The sequence below is a fragment of the Brassica oleracea genome, chromosome C3, assembly GCF_000695525.1.
Source record: "Brassica oleracea var. oleracea cultivar TO1000 chromosome C3, BOL, whole genome shotgun sequence".
In the NCBI taxonomy this organism is placed as follows: Eukaryota; Viridiplantae; Streptophyta; class Magnoliopsida; order Brassicales; family Brassicaceae; genus Brassica; species Brassica oleracea.
Genome location: NC_027750.1, coordinates 3761277 through 3782815, shown reverse-complemented (window position 1 = coordinate 3782815; position 21539 = coordinate 3761277). Strand labels below are relative to the sequence as shown.

Here is a 21539-nt window from a genome sequence, read left to right as displayed (position 1 = left end):
ATTATTTCTATGTATAATATTACAAAATTTACATAAAATTTATATATACTATTATAAAAATGAAAATATATTAAATAAAATTAGTTTTTATATATAGATATTACTATTTTTGAAATAGTTATTAATAAAATTTACGGATCCGGATATCCGGACTAAAAAATCAAGATATCCGGATCCGGATTCGGCTTTGACGGATCCAACATTTTACTATCCGGATCCGGATACGGCCTCTCCGGATATCCGGATTTTCGGATCGGATCCGGATCGGATCACGGATTGAATCCGGATCTCGGATAAAAATTCCAGGCCTAGCCATGTTATTGTTAGTTCCCTTGTCAATTTTTTTTTGTAACATAATTGGGGAAAAGTATCCCATAACATGTTGATTAAAATACTTGAGAACTAAAACTTGTGAAATACGAACGAGGTATTTAATTAAACCTACGAACTTTACACGTTTTTTCCTCTGTTGCTTGTTAGCATCTGATGTAAATTGACAATTACAACAAATATTTTATAGAAAATGTGTTTAAAGTCTTGTATTTCACATTGGAATGATGCATTCTTTTTAAAGCAAAATAAATAATCAAGTCCGACAGCAATGTAATGACCGATGTCGGTGGAATGCATATGGTCACAGAAAATAGCATATACTTTAATTTGTCTAATCTTTAATTCGTTGGTTCTAAAGTTTTTATACAAAACATCGCATCTCATAACGAGACTTCGACGTTATCGACAAAACTAGACCAAACACCTACTTCAGTTCACATTTATTTCACAACTATTAGAAAGATGAGTGTACCAATATATGTACGTAACATGTAAATTATTAGTATTACACTTAAATGCATGGTTTAGTTTTAGTTTATGTATCCTGGCAAAAAAAAAAAATTGTTGTAGATGTTCTATGTAGCTCACGCACGTAATGTAGCTAGATGCGGGCATGCAGCTCAATTTTGACATCTGATCATATTGTGTAAATATCTCAATGTCTCTTTTAATGGTTCTTTGGTTAATTTATAATTATGACTCATTTACCAAGTAATATATTACTTGTTCAGTACGTACTAATTATATAAACTAGACTAATTACTATGTTACAGTCTTCAGTCCGAGCAATATGCATGGTTTATACTCCGGATCGTTTTTATTGTCCCTCCCCCAGCTAAATAATATACCATTCATTCGATCTAAACTCAACAAGCTTACGGTACAGAACGCACATTGCTAAAGGATAGTTCAAGAAGAGATAAGTTGCTGCGACTCTGTCTGTCCGATGGGGAAAACGAATGCTTGCGTATAAGACAATGCATGCTTATAAAGCCTTGAGCCAAAAAAAAATGTATAAACTAAACGAATTTTGTATCATTTTATTATATAATTAATTAACAGTCGTTTTTGAATAGCAAACATGAAGGAGACTGATCGAGATTTTATGTTATTTATTAATGAGTTATTCTTGGGTTCACCTCCTAGGGTGAACCTTTAGACCAACCAATAGAAAATTGTCATTTTAAATCTAGTATCTTTTAATTAAGGAAACCAAATAACTTGGCAAATTATATTATTTTTTCAAAATAAAATTTAAAAATAAATAAAAATAATATATAAAAAACGAATTAAAAAAAAAATGTTGTCAACAAAACACTAAACCCTAATACTAAACCCTAAACTCTAATCCTAAACCCTAAATCCTTGGGTAAACCCTAAATCTTTGGGTAAACCCCTAAACCCTTGGAAAAACACTAAACATTTGGATAAATTCTAAATTCTAAATCTTAAACACTAAACTCCAAATCTTAAAAATAAATATTTTTTTAAATAATCTTTTTTTAGAACTATTGTTATTTCTCTTTATTTAATTTTTAATTTTTTATTTTAAAAGCATAATATAATTTGGTAAGTTATTTTGTTTCCTTAATTAAAAGATACTAGATCTAAAATGACAAATTTCTATTGGTTAGTGAACTTAAAGGTTCACCCAAAAAAAATTCTTTATTAATTGATGTAATCGTGACTTCGTGAGTTTTACTTGTATCTATAACCTGTTCAATGCTCATAACTTCACATCCACACGTGTACACATTCCTCTTCTTTAGAAATTGTCGTCACATGATAAAGTTGATCTTTCGTTGTCTATAATCTGACCGAGAGATTGTTGCTTAAAAAGTAAACTGCCGCTGTAACTAAAAACTGTGGTTAGTTCCTCTCACATGTTTAATGATTTCATATAAAATATATATTTTATGAACTGATAAAGTTTAAACAGCTGTAAAACATGAGAAAATTTAATAGAGAGATTGAAAATAGTTAATAAAAGCCTTATACAATTAGTATTTTAATTTTGCTTTTGTAGTTTTGGATAAAATCTCTTTGTATATTGGTGTTCTTGATTTTAAAATACTTCAACATTTGAAAATAATTTTTTAGTAATAAACTTGTTTTGTATTTTTGTGCACAAAAAAAAAAGATGAAGCTTGTCTTGCATTCCCTCCGCTTCACAAAAAGTATCACATTAGATATTTTTCACAAATATTAAAAAATTGATTGAAACATATTTATGTTTTTATTAATGTGGTCTATTTAACCAATAACATTTTAAATAAATACATTTATTTATAAGATCAATGCATTATACAATTAATATTGGACTAAAATAAATATATATTGCATTGAAATCGTAAAACAACATTTTATGTAACAAGGAAAAAATATTAAAATTGCATTTAATATGAAACAGAGAGAATATTTTTAAAGGGATCCTTGACAGTTTGTGTCAGATATGTAGCTTATTTTAAAATTAGTAATTGACACTTAGTTGGATTTCATGATTTAACCTAAAGTAATATAAATAATCCGGAACAAGACCAATTTTTGATCAACACTCAAAATCAAATAAATTTTCAGTCCAAAAATCCTAATTTAATAAAGTATTAAATATATCTATTTATATTTGCTATTTGGTTTTGAAACGAAACATATTTAATTCCTTTTTATGTATTCATGCATTTGTTTCCTATAAGTACCACTAAATCCCCTCACAAGAAAAAAAATCCCTTAAACCAAATTAAAATGAACACAAACACCTGTTCAATCTCTTATTGTCTCAAAGTTATATAATAAGTTCCTAAAATATACACATGCATTTTCGAAATCTTGAGTATTATAATGTTGAAAATGATAATGCATTCAGCTTGGGGACAGATTTATATAATGCTTCAGTCGAAGTCAAGGTAGCAATCTAGTTTAAGTTGTTATGTAAGTATATATGTTTTTAATTTTCAATAAGTAAAATAGTTTCATGTTTTTTTTCTTCAAATCTTTGTATTATTTGAAATAATAAGCCTACAATTGCACAATTTTTGTTTGATACTATGCGCTGGATTGACACATGACAACTGTGAACAATAAATAGAATTGGTTCATTTACTTATTTAATTGTTATACATGTTGTAGACATACTTTAGTTTATTTATCTACTCTACCAAATATTCATTATTTTTTTGGACTCTCTTTTTCCATGGTTGTCACAGAAGGTGAGATCCACAAGTCTAGAATATGCCATTTCGAAACAATTGTGTATAGTTTTCTTATTTCTATATATATATATGTATATATAAAAGGTCTTATATAAATAAAATTATAAGCGATTTTAAATTAATAGTTTTAACCAAATTAATAGATTTGGTCCCCAGGTACGCTCAATTCTACCGGGTCCAATATCTCGCTTTAACTGCGAGTTCGATTCTCCGGCATTTTGTACTCTGTTTCTTGTTTCCCTTGTTTGTTAACATTTTTTACAAAAAAAAAGTGTCTTAACCAAATACACACATTTGATTATTGTATGCTTTCAGTTCAGATATATTTTGTTAATAGTTTTGACAGTTAACTTCGTGATTAGGTTTACTTAACGACATTATTATTAAATAGTAGGCTGTTAATGTGGTTTAGATATGAGTGAAAAGTAAACAAATAGATTAAATGTAGTTTTCTAAATATTCTTTATTTGTTGGCACCAAAATACTTATGAGTGCGTGCATATAAGTACGAATAAATAGATAATATATTTTATTAGTTTATTTAATTAAAGGTCTTTTGTCAAATTTAATTAAAGATCTACTTTGGCTATGTATAAAATCAATTATTTTTTAAAAATCCCAAACACTACTAACGAAAATATTCCTCATTATTTCGTTACAAAAAAAAAAGAGACTATAAATAACAGTTATTGTCGACGAAAAAGAAAAGAATCAAAAGACCGTTCTTTTAATTTACTTCCTTCCTTGTTACATACTAGAAACCATACTCTCTCTTTCTCCCCCTATATCTCCGACGTGCATTCTTCTCGATTCGCCGGTGATACTTTGAACGGCGAATCTCATCAACCAATCAAAACATTTCCCACTTTTTTTATTTTCTGCGGCTACTTTAATTAAAAAGGATCGATCACCAAGGCTTCTCTCATTTTATCTGTAACTTGAAGTGTTGCCTTCATCACTTGTTCTGGGTTGCTGCCGAGAGTTTTAAAGTTTTTTTAATTTTAAAAACCTAAAGTTTCTTCTTTTATTTTATTTTATTCTAATTAAACTGAGCAAGATCTGGGTTTGCGTCAGATTAAGACGACGATCGATCGTGGGTATTTAGAAAAAACAGTTTTTTTTCGAGGTGTGGTTAATGTTCACAAAGAACCCCATTAAGTGTTCGATGAAATGCCTCTGAGAGAATCTCTGTGAGAAGAAAAGGGTGAGTTAGGTGATTTAGGAAGAAACCAAACATGTGTAAAACGGACAAGTTTCTTTACCACAGGAAACTCTGGGAGATGAAAGTTAGGCTTTTAGGAGAGACCAAGGTTGAGAAACTCAGGAACTCCTTTGTCTCCAGGTCTCGTATGAGCTTATGGATGATTCGTGCTGTTACCATATTGTTGCTCTGGAGCTGCTTCGTTCATCTGATGGCTTTGGGAGAGATGTGGGGACCGAGATTGTTCAAAGGCTGGCCTTCTTGTTTCAATCAAGATGATCTGTCCACGGTTGAAGAGATGAGGTCTCTTCCTGCTAAGATCGCTCTTCCGCCTAAAAGTAAGTGTTGAAGTTTTGGTAATAATGTAGCTAACTTGGAGATGAATCTTGAAATTAATTTTTTTTGGTTTTGTTTCCTCAGGGGTATATCAGAACAATGGTTATCTTATGGTTTCCTGCAATGGAGGACTCAATCAAATGCGAGCAGCTGTAAGATGAGAACTTACTTCTTCTGTGTGCAAAGTTTCATCTCTTTAGTGATATGATTGCTTACTTTCTTTGTGGTCTGCTTTCTTCAGATATGCGATATGGTAACTGTTGCAAGATTCATGAATGTCACACTTATTGTGCCTGAGCTTGACAAGACCTCGTTTTGGAACGATCCAAGGTGTGTTTGTCATCACTTTAAGCTTCTTCTTGAGCTCTGTTTTTATTTTCCTCTCTTACGTTTGTTTTCTTCTTTGGGGGCAGTGAGTTTAAAGACATATTCGATGTGGATCACTTCATAACTTCGTTAAGAGATGAAGTTCGTATACTAAAAGAGTTGCCTCCAAGGCTTAAGAAAAGAGTTGAGCTGGGAATGCACCACGAAATGCCTCCTATTAGTTGGTCAAACATGTCTTACTACCAAAATCAGGTTAATATTCTTAACTTCCGATGTTTTTTTCGAGATTAGTTACTCTTTTGCTTCTTGTGGTCCTAATTCTTCAAACCTGAACAGATTCTTCCACTGGTAAAGAAGCACAAGGTGCTACACCTTAACAAAACAGACTCACGGCTCGCTAATAATGGACTGCCTGTGGAGGTTCAGAAGCTGAGGTGCAGAGTGAACTTCAACGGGCTTAAGTTCACTCCTCAAATTGAAGAACTAGGTAGACGAGTAGTCAATATTCTCAGAGAGAAAGGTCCTTTTCTCGTCCTTCATCTCAGATACGAGATGGATATGTTAGCATTTTCCGGTTGCTCACATGGTTGCAACCCCGACGAAGAAGAAGAACTAACAAGAATGAGGTAAAAAAAATAAAAAGTCCAAAAATATAATCTCTCTTGTTGTTCAGACTTTGATGTAAGTTATCCTTTGCTGGTAGATATGCTTATCCATGGTGGAAGGAGAAAGTCATAAACTCTGAGGTGAAGAGGAAAGAAGGCCTTTGTCCATTAACTCCTGAGGAAACTGCTCTCACGCTGACTGCATTAGGCATTGACCGTAACGTTCAACTTTACATAGCTGCTGGTGAAATCTACGGTGGTGAGAGGCGGATGAAGGCTTTAACAGACGCTTTTCCAAATGTGGCAAGTAGTCATTTCATTTTACTACAATTTTTTCGAATTTATATCTTACATTCTCATAACTAACTCAGGTTCGGAAAGAAACTCTACTTGATTCCTCCGATCTTGATTTTTGTCGGAACCATTCATCGCAAATGGCTGCACTTGATTACCTAGTGGCTGTTGAGAGCGATATATTTGTTCCGACTAATGATGGGAACATGGCAAGAGTCGTTGAAGGTCATCGCAGGTGAGATGTCCTTATCTTTCCTTCTTCCATATCATCCTGAGGCTGACACTATTTTTTTCTTACAGGTTCTTGGGATTTAAGAAGACAATTCAGCTGAATAGGAAGTTCCTAGTTAAGCTTATAGATGAATATACCGAAGGGTTGTTGACTTGGGATGTGTTCTCGTCCATGGTGAAGGCGTTTCACTCTACTCGAATGGGAAGCCCGAAGAGACGGTTAGTGATTCCCAATAAACCGAAGGAAGAAGACTACTTCTACGCCAACCCGCAAGAATGTCTGCAGCTGTTAGATGAACCATTGAGAGTCATTTGAAGAAGGTGACTTCACCATTGGGGAGAGAACGGCTGAAGTTTAAGTTAAAAGCTCTAAGTTACAGTCTGGAAGATGGAGTAACAGTGTGTTTTTACAGGTTTAAGTTACTTAGGTTTCTTGGTGAATAGATTTCTGAAAAAGCTTATATTGTGTAATGTTTGGCATCCATGGCCTTGCCAATTTTGTTAGCTAAATAAAAGTGCCATTTTATGTAATTAAAGCTTGATTACATTTATATTATATATTTCAGATTATTATTTTCTCTCTTCGTAAAAAGTAATCCCATTTTTTTTCTACATGGATGGATAGCAAATGATGTCTATAAAGGAGAACATATTTTTAGCCAAAAAGAAAAACAATTTTTTATAACAATCTTATGCAGTTATAGACAATGCAAATGAGCAATAAAAAAGATATATTAGGAAAAAATCACAATTTTGAATAATAATTTAGAGTATAAAATTGAAGGTTATCAACAAATAATTAACGTTTTAGTTTATGAAATGTATGGCTAATTAGATATTGGTAGTACAATATAACACTTAAGTTTCACCTACTAATTCAATATGCTCCACTAACTAAACTTCAAAAGTGGAATCCGCTCCATTACACGACAGAAACACCAACTCTCAGAGTGTGTTGAGAATGAGAAGCCAACCAAAACACTTTTTGCTTGTTTTTGTTTACAACCAAATCACTTCAATATTTTTCTGACAATGATATTGAGAAATAATGGAGAGTGGCATTAACTCACTAACCCATTATGTACGTTTTAAAATAATTTACAAAATATTTTAGTATAAACTATTTCGAGAAAACCAAACCAGAACTTAAATCTCGAGAAAATACACATCATTTGAAGAGATGAATACAGTACATAGTTTTTAAGTGATCCAAGAAAAAATATTATTTTAATAATTATACAAGTGATCCAAGAAAATAATTAACCTATCAACGGGTGATCCAAAAAAATTGTAGCGTATATTCATTCATCTTATCGATACCAAATTCATTATTTACAAGATTTTTTTTCTTTCTCTCATCTGCATATACTCTTTGAGACTAATCATATCCCCCTTCATTGCAGTTTTATATCTTTAAAGATTATTAAACAGAATGATTATATTTGTTTTTTTCAAATGAATTGTGCATCACTAAGAAAAGTTATACTAATATAATGCTTTAGCCGTTTTGAAATGTCTCCCTCTCCCTTTGCTTTGTCAACAGCTCCCTTTAGTGCTTATTAAATGGAATTAATATTGTTGGATCCACTGGGACACATAGCTTTCGCAAGATCAACAAGTACACAAAAGTTGATCAAGATATCATTCTTAATTAATGGGTTCAATAAGTGGGTGGCTGTTGTTTATTAGTTTCTGAAGTTGCTAATCTATTTTTACTTGTTTCTCTTTATTTAGCTTACTTATGTGATTCTAAAAGTTTCTTTGTTTTTCTTATTAATCGTTAGAAGTTATAGTCCTTTGGCTCACAGCGTGTAAGATTTATTCCTACTCCATGATAGAATTAGAATAGTGACATAGAGTACTCACTCAATCTCAAGACCACTTGAACAAAGGGAAAATATACATTTAGGTTATTAGTTAAAAAAGGGACACAAGTACTCTCCCAATCATAAAAAGTTTGAGGTTTAAATCACTAAAAATACATATGTATGCACGATTTTGATGGGCTCTTTTCATCCAGATAGCTTTCCTTTTGTAAATTTTCTCTGGTTTTCTATTAAAAAACTTGACATACGGTACTAAAATTCCCATGTACGTAACCTCAAAGAAGAGCATTACATACATGATCAAGCATAGAGCCACCAGGAACTTAAAACACACACAACTACTAGAGTCGTATGATGTGTGACTGTTTCGAACTTAATTTGCTTCTACTGTTATCTCTCAGGCTTTCTTATATAAAGCTTCCAAAATCAGAGAAGATAACCTGGCCTGGACACAAGTTAAACCATTTCTTGAGCAACCACACGAGTTATGCTCAGATGAATCATGAATATGATAATTTACCTTTCTTTAACGAGCAATATATAGAATAACAGATATACGAAAAACTGAAACTACACAGTAATTTGTTTAACACTAGGTTTTGATCGTTTGGATGCTTAGAAGAGGTGGTTGAATATTCATACAATTCTAGGTTGTTGGATGTGAGGATTGTTTTACTGTGTATGATGTGATAATCAAGAAATAATAATACATGGACTAGTAGTCTAGTAGAGCAATGGCTTGAAGGTAGCTATAACGATAAAGAAGAGAGGAAGTGCTTTGACGTGTAGGAAGCACATCTTTCACAGAAAGATCACTTGGCTGGAGATTTTGTGAGTCTAGCTGATTCGGAGTAAAGTCGACGTTTTTGAGGAAAAAACAAAGGTAGCTGATGATATATAATTGAAGAAACAAAAGTAGGGCTCCAAATCGACCTAAAAGGAAGCGCAACCCCAGAGGGATAGACTTTGGTGACAGAGTACGTAAATATATATTAAAAAAAAAGAAGTAAAACTCAATAACAAATCTCAAGAAATCCTCATAAATGACTAACACAGAAGCTACCTAGAAGATAAACTTATCAACGAGATAAAAAAAAGACTCCAATACCCTATATACGACAAGAAGTTGGCTAAGTTCTCCTTCTTAAGATGAGCTTCCACGATGAGTGCCTTTTGATGTGCTTCAGCAAGAGTGAGAGGGTTCAACAAGCTAAGACTGTCTTTCATCTCCTGTTGCCGCAAGCCACTAATGAAAAACCCCACAATTTGTTGATCCGTATACTGCACATCAACACGCCTAAAAAGCGAAATAAACTCAGTGGAGTATTCTTCTACTGTTCGCCTTCCTTGTTGCAACATGTGCAAGCGTTGGAACATGGCTTGGTCGTAGTTGAATGGTAAAAACGCCTTACGCATCTTCTTCTTCAACTTATCCCACGAAAAGATTCCTGGTTTTCCTGCACGTGCACGTGACAACTTTTTTTGCGACCACCAAGCTGCTGCTGAGCCACGGAATCGCATGGCAATCATAGGAACCCACCGCTCCAAAGATACGCGCTTGAACTCAAGAGTCTCTTCCACCGTGACCATCCAATCCAGAAGTTCCTCTGCCGATTTTTCACCATAAAATTCCGGAAGAAGTTCAATGACATGGTTCTCGTCATGCTCTGCAAACTTCTGCTGGATCATGTCTTGTAGATACGATGTTTTATGGTTTTGAGAAAACTCTGCTGAGTAATGAAAGAAACAAAATCTGGTATAAATAGGGCTCTGAATCTAGGGTTTCAGTCGGCCTATAGAAGGATCCGGCAGACTTTGGAAACAAAAATAATGCGTAGATAAAATAAAACTAAAGTAAAATATACATGTTATCTCAATAAAAATATGGGAAAGTATATATTATTATCTATCTATATATATAGAAAGAGCAAACTTTGGAAACAAAAATAATGCGTAGATAAAATTAAAGCAAAGTATACATTTTAATATTTTCAAAATAAGTTATCTAAAAAAATATTCTTAAGTATTTTTTTCTAATATTACATTTTAATATTACCTTTATTTAAAATGTAAATATACATTTCTTTTTAATATGTACTTTTAAATATTAAAAATAATCTATCTATACTAATAAAAAGGACTATCCGAAACTCCAGTAGATGTCCACATCATCGTATAATCCTTTTTCCGAAAGAAGCCACGTGGCATAAATAAATTATATTACCAAAAATATTAAACTAATGTATAGTTTTATATTTTCTAAATATTTATATAATGTATAGTTTTACATTTAAATATTACTGATAAATATCATTTCGAAAATAATAAATAATATGTAAATATATAACATAAAAAATAAAAATACTACATTAAAATGTAAGATTACCATTTTAGAATTGACTGCATTCATTGGTGTCTGCCTCGACCTATTGATATTTAGAATGATAGTTTGCTACAAATGAATATGGACACTGAAGTAAAAACAACATCCGTCAAGATGCATAGATGAGACCAATATCTAAAATCAAGAAAAAAATTTGTAAAGAAAGATTATTGTAGGAGTTCCAGGAATCTCATTTGAGAACAATCATCGTATTCTTTATATTCAGTGTTTTTGACCCCATTGCGCAAAACTAAAAAGCACAACAGCAGCGTACTCGTCGTGTACATAACTTCTCAAAAGGAAATCTTGATGAAAACCAGGACTTGCAAAGCCAAAATGTAGACGACAAAAGCTGACCTGAGATACATAAGCCTTGTCTGACTCTCATTTCTGGTAGCAGATGAATACGGAAGGTAGGAATGAGAATCAACTTCATGGTCTGATCCAAACCCTCTATCCGAAATTGTTCTTTTGAATCTGTTCCTTGCAGCGTTCCCTTCAACGTTAAAGCTCTCGTATCTTCTCCACAAACTGTTCAGTCTCTCTAACTCCATCTCATTCGAGTGAATCTCACCAACAATCCCCTCTGCTTGGGCCTGATCGGCATACCAAAAGGTTTCTGTTTAAGAAACAGTCTAAATGCAAAAAAAAAAAAGGTAGATTGATCTGGCTTGAGATGGACCTGCTTTGCAGCTAATTGCTCGATGAGAGTATGAAGTTGTTTATCCAGTGTCTTCTCTCTCTGAGCTGTGAATGCAAAACCTTCCCAGTCAGATAATGTTAATCAAACTTTTCACAGGCTATCAATCTATCTAACGGAACCAAAAACAAATCTCTATTGGATTCTAACTGAATATAAGCTATCTAACATAGTTTTTTGGCTCTATATGTTAGAGACTTCATGGTTCTGAATGGTGATAAACTAGTAACTACAACAAATCAGATTGAAGTTTCTCGTGTGAGAACATGAACTTTTCAGGCTATCAATCTATCTAACCAAAAAAAAATCTCTAGTGGATTCTACCTGGAGAAGGTTGCTTCAGTGCTCTTTCCTGTATAGCAGCCCAACTCTTCTCTAACTCCTGAACCTTCTCTTCCATTGAACTCTAAGAGAATAAAAATACCTTACACCACATTCAGATATACAGAAGTAGAGAACTCCATAGCCATGAAATGTAAAAAAAAAAAAGAAACCTAACCAAATCGTTCTTTTTGCTCTCCAACTTCTCTAGCATAACAGACTTCATGGCCTCTGTATCTGCCGGAGATTCACTGGAGCTTTTGTATTGCCTTTCATCTAAAGAAGCCTGTGCATCTTCTTGCTCAGCTTTCAATCTCTCCTCAACATCTTCTAGCTCCTGTAAACCATATGATATCAAAGCACATCCAAAATTCATAATCTAAACAAGATCTAATCATCAGGTTTTCAGCTTTACACACCTTCAACTTTCTAAGTAGTGAATCTGCTTCATGCGTTTTCTCTTCTATTCTCGCCTCACAGATCGATATCGCATTCTCATACGCATTGTTCTCTTCTAGTAATGTCTGCTCTCTCACTTGAGCCTAACCGCAAAATCAAAAGAGAGATCACTATACCATCGATCACGCAATAACATTATCCAATTCATAGCAGAAATCGAGGGAAGCACCTGCTCACGAGTAGCGGAATGCGAATCGACCTGAAGAGCGAGAGCGGCATTGGAAGCGAGGGAGTGAGCGAGGAGGTGAGGTAGACGCTGAGAGATATCCGGCGGAGGCAATCTGAGCCGTAGATCTTGGATCGAACGGCTGAGCGTTGTCGCTTTACGGCCGAGCTCGTCGACGTATCTCTGCTGCTCCTCCGTGAAAACGAGTGGGATCTGATCCTCCTCGTCGCCTCCGTTTCTTTCGTTTTTGCCGACGACGTCGGCAGCCCAAGCTAGAAGTCCCGCCATCTATCTTCTTCTTCTTCTTCTCGTCTCTTTGATCTGACATAGACACGGACCGGACTCCCAGAGCTAAACCGAAGCGGGTGGTGACTAAACCGGTATGGTTCGATCGTGACTGTTGAACTCTCGGTTTCCCTTTCCCACCATAGTTGATGTGTCTTTTGTATTGTAGATAAATAAATATATATTATTATGCAATTAATTAGTTTGAGTCAATTTTACTAGTTTTGTTTTTTGCTACTACAAGAAACTTTCCTAGAAGAACTATGTTAATATACGATTTACTAGACATATATGTAAGCTCTTTAGATCCAAAAACGATCAGACCAATATACGATTTATTCAAACTCTTTCTCACAGTTCTTATTCTTACAGCAAATTCAACACTTTTGTTTTCATCACAAACTCCAACATAAACCCTAGTCCCATGTACTTAGTTCCCGAGGTACTAGAAGAGATCTTCCTTCGTCTGCCATTGAAATCCATCCTAAAATTCAAAACCGTCTCAAAACAATGGAGATCAATACTGGAGTCGAAGAGGTTCGCAGAGGGTAGGCGTCTGGTGAATATTCAAACGAAACTGAAAATCATAGTGGCAGTAGACCGAAACCTAATCCAACATGAATTACACAGGGACGAAGAGTTAGAGATGGTCTACTTACACAGCAATGTCGCCGCCTCTCGTCCGTCACTGTCATGTGACAGTCTTGTCTGCATCCCCGTACCTGGTTGGGTCAAAGTTTTCAACCCTTCCACTGGAGTGTTTCTTAGATTCTCTTCCGGTCCAGAGACAATGATATCACGTCATGATTTTGATTTCTTAGATCCTCGATTTGAGATCTTCCCTAGACGTTGGAGGATGGGATTCGGTAAAGACAATATCACTGAGAGATATAAGATGGTGAGGATATGTTTTAACGATGATTTGGAGATTCGTCGTAGCGAGATTCTTGATGTTAACATTGGGAGATGGAGGAGACTGAGTCCACCTCCTTATGTGTTAGGGTTTAGATGGAAGTCGACATGTGTGAATGGGTCCATCTACTGGGTAGAAGTAATTCCTCGGCACAAACTTTTAGCTTTGAATCTTCACACAGAAGAGTGGCGTGACCTTACACTACCGCTGGGAACATTAGGAACTTCATGCCAAGTAGCAAACCTTGAAAACCGGCTGGCCTTAGCCGCAACCTATTTTAGTAATCATCATTGGAATGTGAAGATATGGTGCATGCATGCACCACAAGAAGAAGCATGGAGCGTGATGTATACCATACGTTTATTCCCTTGCGAGCACCGTTACAACGGCTGTTTCCCTTTATGGTTTTGGACTAGGCCAGTGGCGGTTTCTAAGCAAGGAAATCTTTTTTTTCATGATAACTGCAATAGGTTGTTCAAATATTACCCAGAGACAGATGTACTTTGTTGCGTTCATAGAGATATTTATGTGATATCTCCTTTTGTTGAAGATTTGGTCCCACTTGGACCTTTGGATTCTGTTCCGAACATGATGAGGACATATGGACTTCAACATCTAGATCATGTGCCCTTCTCCTCTAGGATATCTAATTTTTTCAGACGAATGGAGTTCCCGAGTAGCTTGATCACTACTGCTTTTGTGACTCTAGCAACATTTCAGTTTTGTTCCCTATTGTCTAGGTCTTGATATTGTTGCGTTTCCGGCTAGTGGTCTCGTATTGATTCAAAACCGCATGCCTTTTTTCTTCCTATGCTGATGTTGTGGCATCTGGCTTTGTGAAATGTTTGTTGTAAGACAAATATACTTTTCAACTACATTACTATTTAAAAAGTTGGCATCAATCGACCAAACCCTATATTGGACACTAAATATTGGCACCTCAACGTTTCCAAGATCTTTAAAATACGCAACCGATGCAATCGAGGAACCCTTTGCTCTCACCGGAGAGAAGTTTTCTCCAACACGGATCTCATCAATCACTGGAGCAAGAGACTTATTCTTAAACCACTTCCATAATCTCCTTCACCTGTCTGTGACGTTCTATTTCACCTTCACTAACGTGACTCTCGCAACTGATCCTACAGGAGGTTTCAAGACTCCGGAAACTTGATCGGCGATCCAGTCTCAACGGCCATGATGTCTTCCCATATCTGCATGGTTTCCCCGACGACGACGCGAATGCGGTTGGGACGTGCGAAGTACGCGCTGAGTTCGCCCTTGGATCTGTAGCGGCAGTGACGTTGCATGATTGTGTTTGAACTGTGTTTTTCTGACTTGCGCTGTGCAGGATTATAATCATATATATTGCCACTGGCAGATGCTCGTTCACTACCATGAAAGTTTTTGTTATAAAAATGAAACAACAAAGGAATTAGAGATTGGAAGAAGAGACGACAGAGAATCACTTACATCTTTTGTTTGACCTAGACGATGAGCTCTGTCCATTGCTTGTAATTATAAGGTGAGATTCCAATCTCTTTCATAGAAAATGACTTGTGTCAGCAACCGTCGATACCAAGTCCTCCAACTCTGGTGCTCAGCAAGAATACAAAAATATCGTTCCTGACTTCCTGCAATCATGTAGGGTTATTATACTTGTGCACAGTAAGTCTCACTAGAGCATTAAAAAAAAAGGCTAGAGAAATTTAATTCATACAAGGCCATATCTTTGGTTGATTAGAAAAAAACTGGTCCATATCTTTAGAATATGTACGTTCATGTGTTTAGCAAGAGGATGAGGTTGTAGCAGAAAAATGGCTTATGGAAAAACAATAAATCTTTCGTAATTATGATGTAAACCTTTTAGGAGCTCCAGCATTGTTTATTTACCAATCAAAAACAATAAAACATGAAACTGATTTAGTAAAATAAAAAGCATATAAGTTACAAAAAATAATTAAAAGTTAGAGCGGTTAATATCGTTTATATCTTTAATAAATAAATTATAAAAATTAGTTATAAATAAAAACAAACTTTAAATTTATTAAATCAGATAATCATTAAAATTGATTTAATAAAAGTTATATAAACATCAAATGTATTTTAAAAATAAAATAAAAAATTCTTATATATTTTCTGTTGTTATCCGATAATAATGTAATTTAATATTTTACGTAAAATAGACTTACATAAAATAGATTTACATAAAATATTCGATGATAAATAGATTTACATAAAATCTTATAAAATAAACGATATTATCATGATAATTTTTTTAAAATCAATATAATTTTTTGTATTTTATTTTACGTATATTTAAATGTTTTCAATTTTGTTTAAGTAAAATATATTTTATTAAAGTGAGCAAATTATCTATACTATTATTTGCGAAGTAAATTTAAAATTTAAAATTCATTTTTATTTATGACTAATTTTTATAATTTATTCGTTAAGGGTATAAACGATATTAACAGCTATAACTTTTAATGTGAGAGCGAAAACTTACTTCGCAAATAATAGTATAGATTAAAATGAGCAAATTATTGTACATAAAAAAATATTCTATTAAATATGAAATATTTTAAAAAACAAACAATAATTGATTTTAATGTTTCTTGATTTAATAATATATTTATTTATAATTTTTTGTAAAATTATTAATTACGCAAGTGCGGGTAACACACCTAGTAAAAAGTATATTGAGAAGAGAAAAGGAAACTAATCTCTAATTACGTTGATTTTCAAGTTATCAGGAGCTAAAAATACAACATATAAATAAAATATGTCATTCATCAATATAGAACCGTGCGAACGTTTATGGATGCCCGAAGCAAATCATATAAAAAAAATCTTCAAAAAAATAGTAATACTACGTACTATAGAGTATAAACATATTAATAATTTAACTTCCAAAAATATTAATTATAAAACATTTCCTTTTGTAAAAAATATCATTCAAGTATTTATCATTCAATTTTTTGACTATTTTTAAAGATAAGATAATGAAATTACTCAATGTTTTTGTCATAATTAAATAAAAATAAAGTTTTGAACTTCAAAATTTCAATATTCCAAAAATAAATTAAAAATTAAAATCACCAATATATAATTACTCTAATTCTTTAACAACTATAATTTATCTAAATTGTTTGTTACTTAGGAAATTCATGTTTTTACATAATAAATCCAACTTTGTAATCCTAATTATCAGTGTTTTCATGTATAAACTCAAGTTTCTATAGTTATATTATGCCTCTAAATTAATAGATTATATGCTTTTGATCTTAAATTTTTTTTTTGCTGCTGTAAGCGAGGGCTTCATTTTTCTATACTGTGGCACGCCACTACATCAATACTATTAAAATATAAGGTTCTCGTTTAGGTGCCCTAATGTTTTGAAATTAATTACAATACATTGTTACTGACTTTATTTAAATTAACATATAGTTTCAATTAAATTCAGTATTTTTTATAATTCTTTTTATTTAAACAGCAATACCTATGTTTAATTAAATATGTATTCCTATTGAAACATAATGTATCATTAAATATCAAAGTAACAGCTACGTTTTAAACAACTTACAATTGCATCAACACTGATTTCATTTCTTAGAGAGTATATGTACCAGATTTTTGTATATTGAGAATGATGTTCTATCAACTACCAAACTTCAACGTTTATTAAATTCTGCAAGTTTAAGAAAAAAAAACATTCTGTTAACATCAGTGTTTTTACCACTCATCATTTCCATACAAAATTTTGCTTACAATCATTCGTGTAAACCATTACTTTTTTGGATGAAACCAATTCGCCGCGTTTTCTGGTTAAGTTGAGAATCAATAGCAAATGGTTTCACGGTTAAAGTACTTTTCATGGTTTCAAAGATATCCTTTTTTGAATGCATATGTGTCGGATGGTGAAGAATCTGGCTGACCTAGTGTTGTTTAGATGTAATGAATGATCTCTTGATTTTCATATGTGTTCGAGGTACACAATCCTTGAGAAAATAATTATTTTGCTTATTTAGAACCAGCTCGAATGCATTGTAGGTTGTCTGACTTGTAAATAGTATATCTCGTAAACCATTACTCATTTTGGTATGAAACCAATTCACTGTCTGCTCTGATTGAGTTGGAAATTTATTGCAAGAGGTTTCACGGTCAAAATCTTCATGGTTACAAAATTATTCTTTTTTGAATGCTAATGTCGGATAGTGAAAAATATGATTGATTTATTGAGGTTTGATGCATGGTATCAACTTTTCAAATGGTCTTAGATGTAATAAATGATGTCATGGTTTTCATACGTGAGTTTGAGTTGTTAAACAAATAAGTGCTATTATATTAGCATTAATAAACTGAATTCCATCAGAACTGTGTGGACGAGAGTATTAGGATGTGTTGGATAATTCCAAACTTGTGGAAACTTAACATATTATTAGATGTTTAATATGTTAAGATAAACACAATAAGGAAACCTAGAAATAGGAAAATGAAGTTTCTATTTAGGTTAGGTTTGTGTTTTCCATATCCCACATGTTAAAGGAAATTGTTTTTCATATAAATATAGGTCTAATGGAGAGGTGTTCCATATGATCTGAGAGAAACATATTGACAGCTTTAGTTTTGAGTAGTTTCTAAAGCTAATAAGAAAAGTTGTTCTTATAACTCTTTGTGTTTTTAAGAGATTTGAGGATGAGAAAGTCTTCGTGATACACCCTTTTTAAAAACTCGTTCAAAGAAACATACTACCTTTTCGGTTGGCTAAAATATATTACATTATTGATCTTTTTCTAGTAACTTACTGGTATTAAAATGTGTTTGCTGGAGTAACTTTCTTCTGAAAATTTGGACTGATGTTTTATTACTTCTTGCAAGCACTACATCAAAAATATATATTGGCATAACATCTGGTTGAGATATATCCACACAATTTTGCTTGTAAAACTTAATATTTCTTTAATCCGTAAATCATAAAATTCGGTCTTTTTTTTTTTTTTAATGATTACTTTTATTAATCAAACTCATAAGGTTGCAAACCATAAAACTCAGAACAACACACGAAACAAAACAACACGAAAGAAAAAGAGCAAATAATAAAGGATTATAATAGGGTGACCCAAAAGAACAAACGATAGCTTGGTCATTCAAAAGAAAGAAAGCCACGTAGCTAGCACTGATGATTGTCCAGGAGGAACAGCTTGCCTACGAGCCAGTGGATCAAGTCTGAGTCTGATTAGCTGCTTTATCTCAGAGATAATTATGCCCGGTTGTTTCTGAACTGAAGTATGAATTCTCTTGTTTCTCTCCTTCCACAAAAGATAGACCACTGCCTGGAAGAGTAGCTTGATGATCAGCGCAACATTTTTGTCTCTTGTTGGCATGATCAGCCATCTCAAAACACCTTCAAAATCCTGCAGAGGCACTAGATTCAAACGTGATAGAAAAAAGCTCCACACCTGAGAACTATATGTGCATTCAAAAAACAAATGATGTCTGCTTTCCTAATTCCCCGAACAGAGGACACACGCCGGTGGTACCGAGAGGCCCCAACGGATGAGTTTATCTCGTGTTACCATTCTATTCCTCGCTGCAATCCAAGCAATAAAAGCATGCTTCGGAATCCTACCTGTGAACCATATAGCTTTATGCCAGAACACCTCTGTAGGCGCCTGATGAAGTGCTCTCCAAGTAATTGTAGCTGAGAAAGAACCATTACCACGCTCAGGCTCAGGGTACCAGACACGTATCATCCGCTTCAGATTGTAGAATCTCCTGAGCATTTGGTAGACAGCTCTTCAAAAACGTGATAATAGAATTCCTACTCCTGCTCCTGTCCAACCACCATCCCTCACTAGTTAAGGCATCTGCAACAACTGCATCAATGCTTAAACCTGTGACTTGAGGTCCCCTCTCTCCCACCAGCTCAATTAGAGGACCCAACGAAGTCCAGTTGTCATGCCAGAATCTCGCAGTTATCCCTGATCCAACTTCACAATACACCATAGGTCGCGCTATGGGTTGTAGCTTGCAAATGGATCTCCAAACCCAGCTACCTTTGCGTGAAGGATTTAAACTCCAGAAGTTATCATTCGCAATCAAATTTCTCCTCACCCACGAGACCCACAACGAACCCCCAGCTGTGAAGATTAGCCAAATCAATTTCAATCCCATAATTCTATTCCAATCTGCGAGACGCTTCAAACCCAGACCTCCCGCATCTTTAGGGGTGCATACTGATTCCCAAGCAATCTTAGCACTTCTAGCCGAGTTTGGAGCACCACTCCAGAGGAACGCATTACACATACGCTCAAGAATAGTTATACAATCTGCAGGAATCACAAACATAGACGCCCAGAAAGATATAGTGGAATAAATGACAGCTTGTATTAGCTGGAACCTACCGGCAAAGGATAGGTGCTTTACTGTCCATGAGTTAAATCTCGCTGCAATCTTGTCTATCAGCGGTTGGAAATTGGTTCTAGTCATCTTTTTTGGTGAAAGGGGTACTCCGGGAGAGCACCTTGAGCTATTCCGAGATCATTAGCCATAAGGCGACATCTAGTAGCTGACCCTCCATCTAGAAGAAGCTCTGATTTTTGGCGGTTGATCTTCAGACCCGACATCAATCTAAACTCATCTAGGATATCCAGTATTCCTCTTAGAGAACTAGCAGTACCATCAAAGAAAATTAGGACATCGTCAGCGAAGCTCAAGTGTGTGATCATTGGCGCATCGCACTCTGGGTGAATCCCAAACCTCCCCTCTATAGCTCTTTTATCCAACAACTTCGAGAGCACATCCATAGCTATCACAAACAGTAGAGACGAGATTGGGTCTCCTTGACGAAGCCCTTTCTTGCCCAGGAAGAAACCATGTAGTTCTCCATTAATCACAATACTATAAGCAGGCGTGGTGACACACTCCTTTATCCAACCAATAAAAACCTCTGGGAACTCTATTGCCTTCAAAACACTTAAAAGAAAATCCCAGCTGAGGTTATCGTAAGCTTTAGAGATATCTATCTTGAGGCAGCCTCTAGTTGTAGGTCCCTGATCATTAAAATCCCTCACTAATTCAGTAGCCAATAGCACATTCTCACACAACAGTCGATCTTGGACAAAACCAACTTGATTTCTCTGCACTATTTCCGCCACACACAGCTTCAACTTCTTCTTCAGAAGCCTAGCCATGACCTTGTAAACCGTGGAGCAAAGTGAGATAGGCCTAAACAGATGCAGCTGATCCGCTCCTACTATCTTAGGGATGAGAGAAATAGCTGTCGTGTTAAATTGTCTCAACATACGACCAGCTACGAAGAACTCTTTAACTGCGTCAGTCAAATCTTTTCCTACAATCTCCCAAGCCTCCCAGAAAAACTCCGCTGAATATCCGTCGGGATCAGGAGCCTTATTCTTTGGCATAACAAAGAGAGTAGACTTGACCTCTTCATCTGAAGGTAAGCTGGTGAGTTTCTTTGCTATATTCTGAGGGCATCTATACGGTATTAGGGACCTCAGCTCTTCAACCGAAATACCCAACAACGTGACATCCTCAGAACCCAAAAGATTCTGGAAATACGCCACCACCATATCCTTAATTTGGGTTTGGTTAAACACTCTAAGACCGCCTGCATTCAGCAAATAAGATATCGCATTCCTGACCTTATGAGCCACCACCGCCTTATAGAAGAACTTAGAGTTTGTATCCCCACAATCCAACCACCTAATCCTTGATTTCCTGTTAAAGAAGATCTCTTGAGCTGCCTCAAAGAACAGCCACTTTCTTCGTGCAACAAATTCCATACGGAACAGAGAATCAGAAGGATCCGACAATAGTTGAAGCTGAATATCCTTCAGAGCGCTGAGAGCTTCACTCGCCCGTTGCTGAATGTTACCAAAGCCTTGTTTGTTTATCCTCCTACATGTAGCCTTAGCTTTTTTCAACCTC

At 34.6% G+C, this 21539-nt stretch overlaps 3 protein-coding genes across 3 annotated transcripts; 2 read left to right on the top strand and 1 right to left on the bottom strand.

The window, feature by feature from the left end:
- The first annotated feature begins 4777 nt into the window (after window positions 1–4777).
- On the top strand, window positions 4778–7106 carry LOC106331372 (uncharacterized protein At1g04910-like). Its single transcript, XM_013769711.1, has 8 exons — window positions 4778–5081; window positions 5164–5231; window positions 5321–5409; window positions 5493–5658; window positions 5743–6032; window positions 6110–6314; window positions 6383–6540; window positions 6606–7106. Exons 1-8 carry the CDS (start codon window positions 4778–4780, stop codon window positions 6850–6852), a joined length of 1527 nt encoding a protein of 508 aa, XP_013625165.1. The 3' UTR covers window positions 6853–7106.
- A 3764-nt stretch (window positions 7107–10870) lies between these two features.
- LOC106331373 (golgin subfamily A member 2) lies at window positions 10871–12745 on the bottom strand. Its single transcript, XM_013769712.1, has 6 exons — window positions 12395–12745; window positions 12186–12308; window positions 11945–12103; window positions 11770–11851; window positions 11428–11492; window positions 10871–11341 (listed from the first exon to the last, which is right to left on the bottom strand). The coding sequence occupies exons 1-6, from the start codon at window positions 12677–12679 to the stop codon at window positions 11039–11041; spliced, it is 1017 nt and encodes a 338-aa protein (XP_013625166.1). The 5' UTR covers window positions 12680–12745; the 3' UTR covers window positions 10871–11038.
- Window positions 12746–13100: 355 nt separating this feature from the next.
- LOC106329683 (F-box/kelch-repeat protein At2g43445-like) lies at window positions 13101–14336 on the top strand. Its single transcript, XM_013768353.1, has one exon. It carries the CDS (start codon window positions 13101–13103, stop codon window positions 14334–14336), a length of 1236 nt encoding a protein of 411 aa, XP_013623807.1.
- The last annotated feature ends 7203 nt before the right edge of the window (window positions 14337–21539 follow it).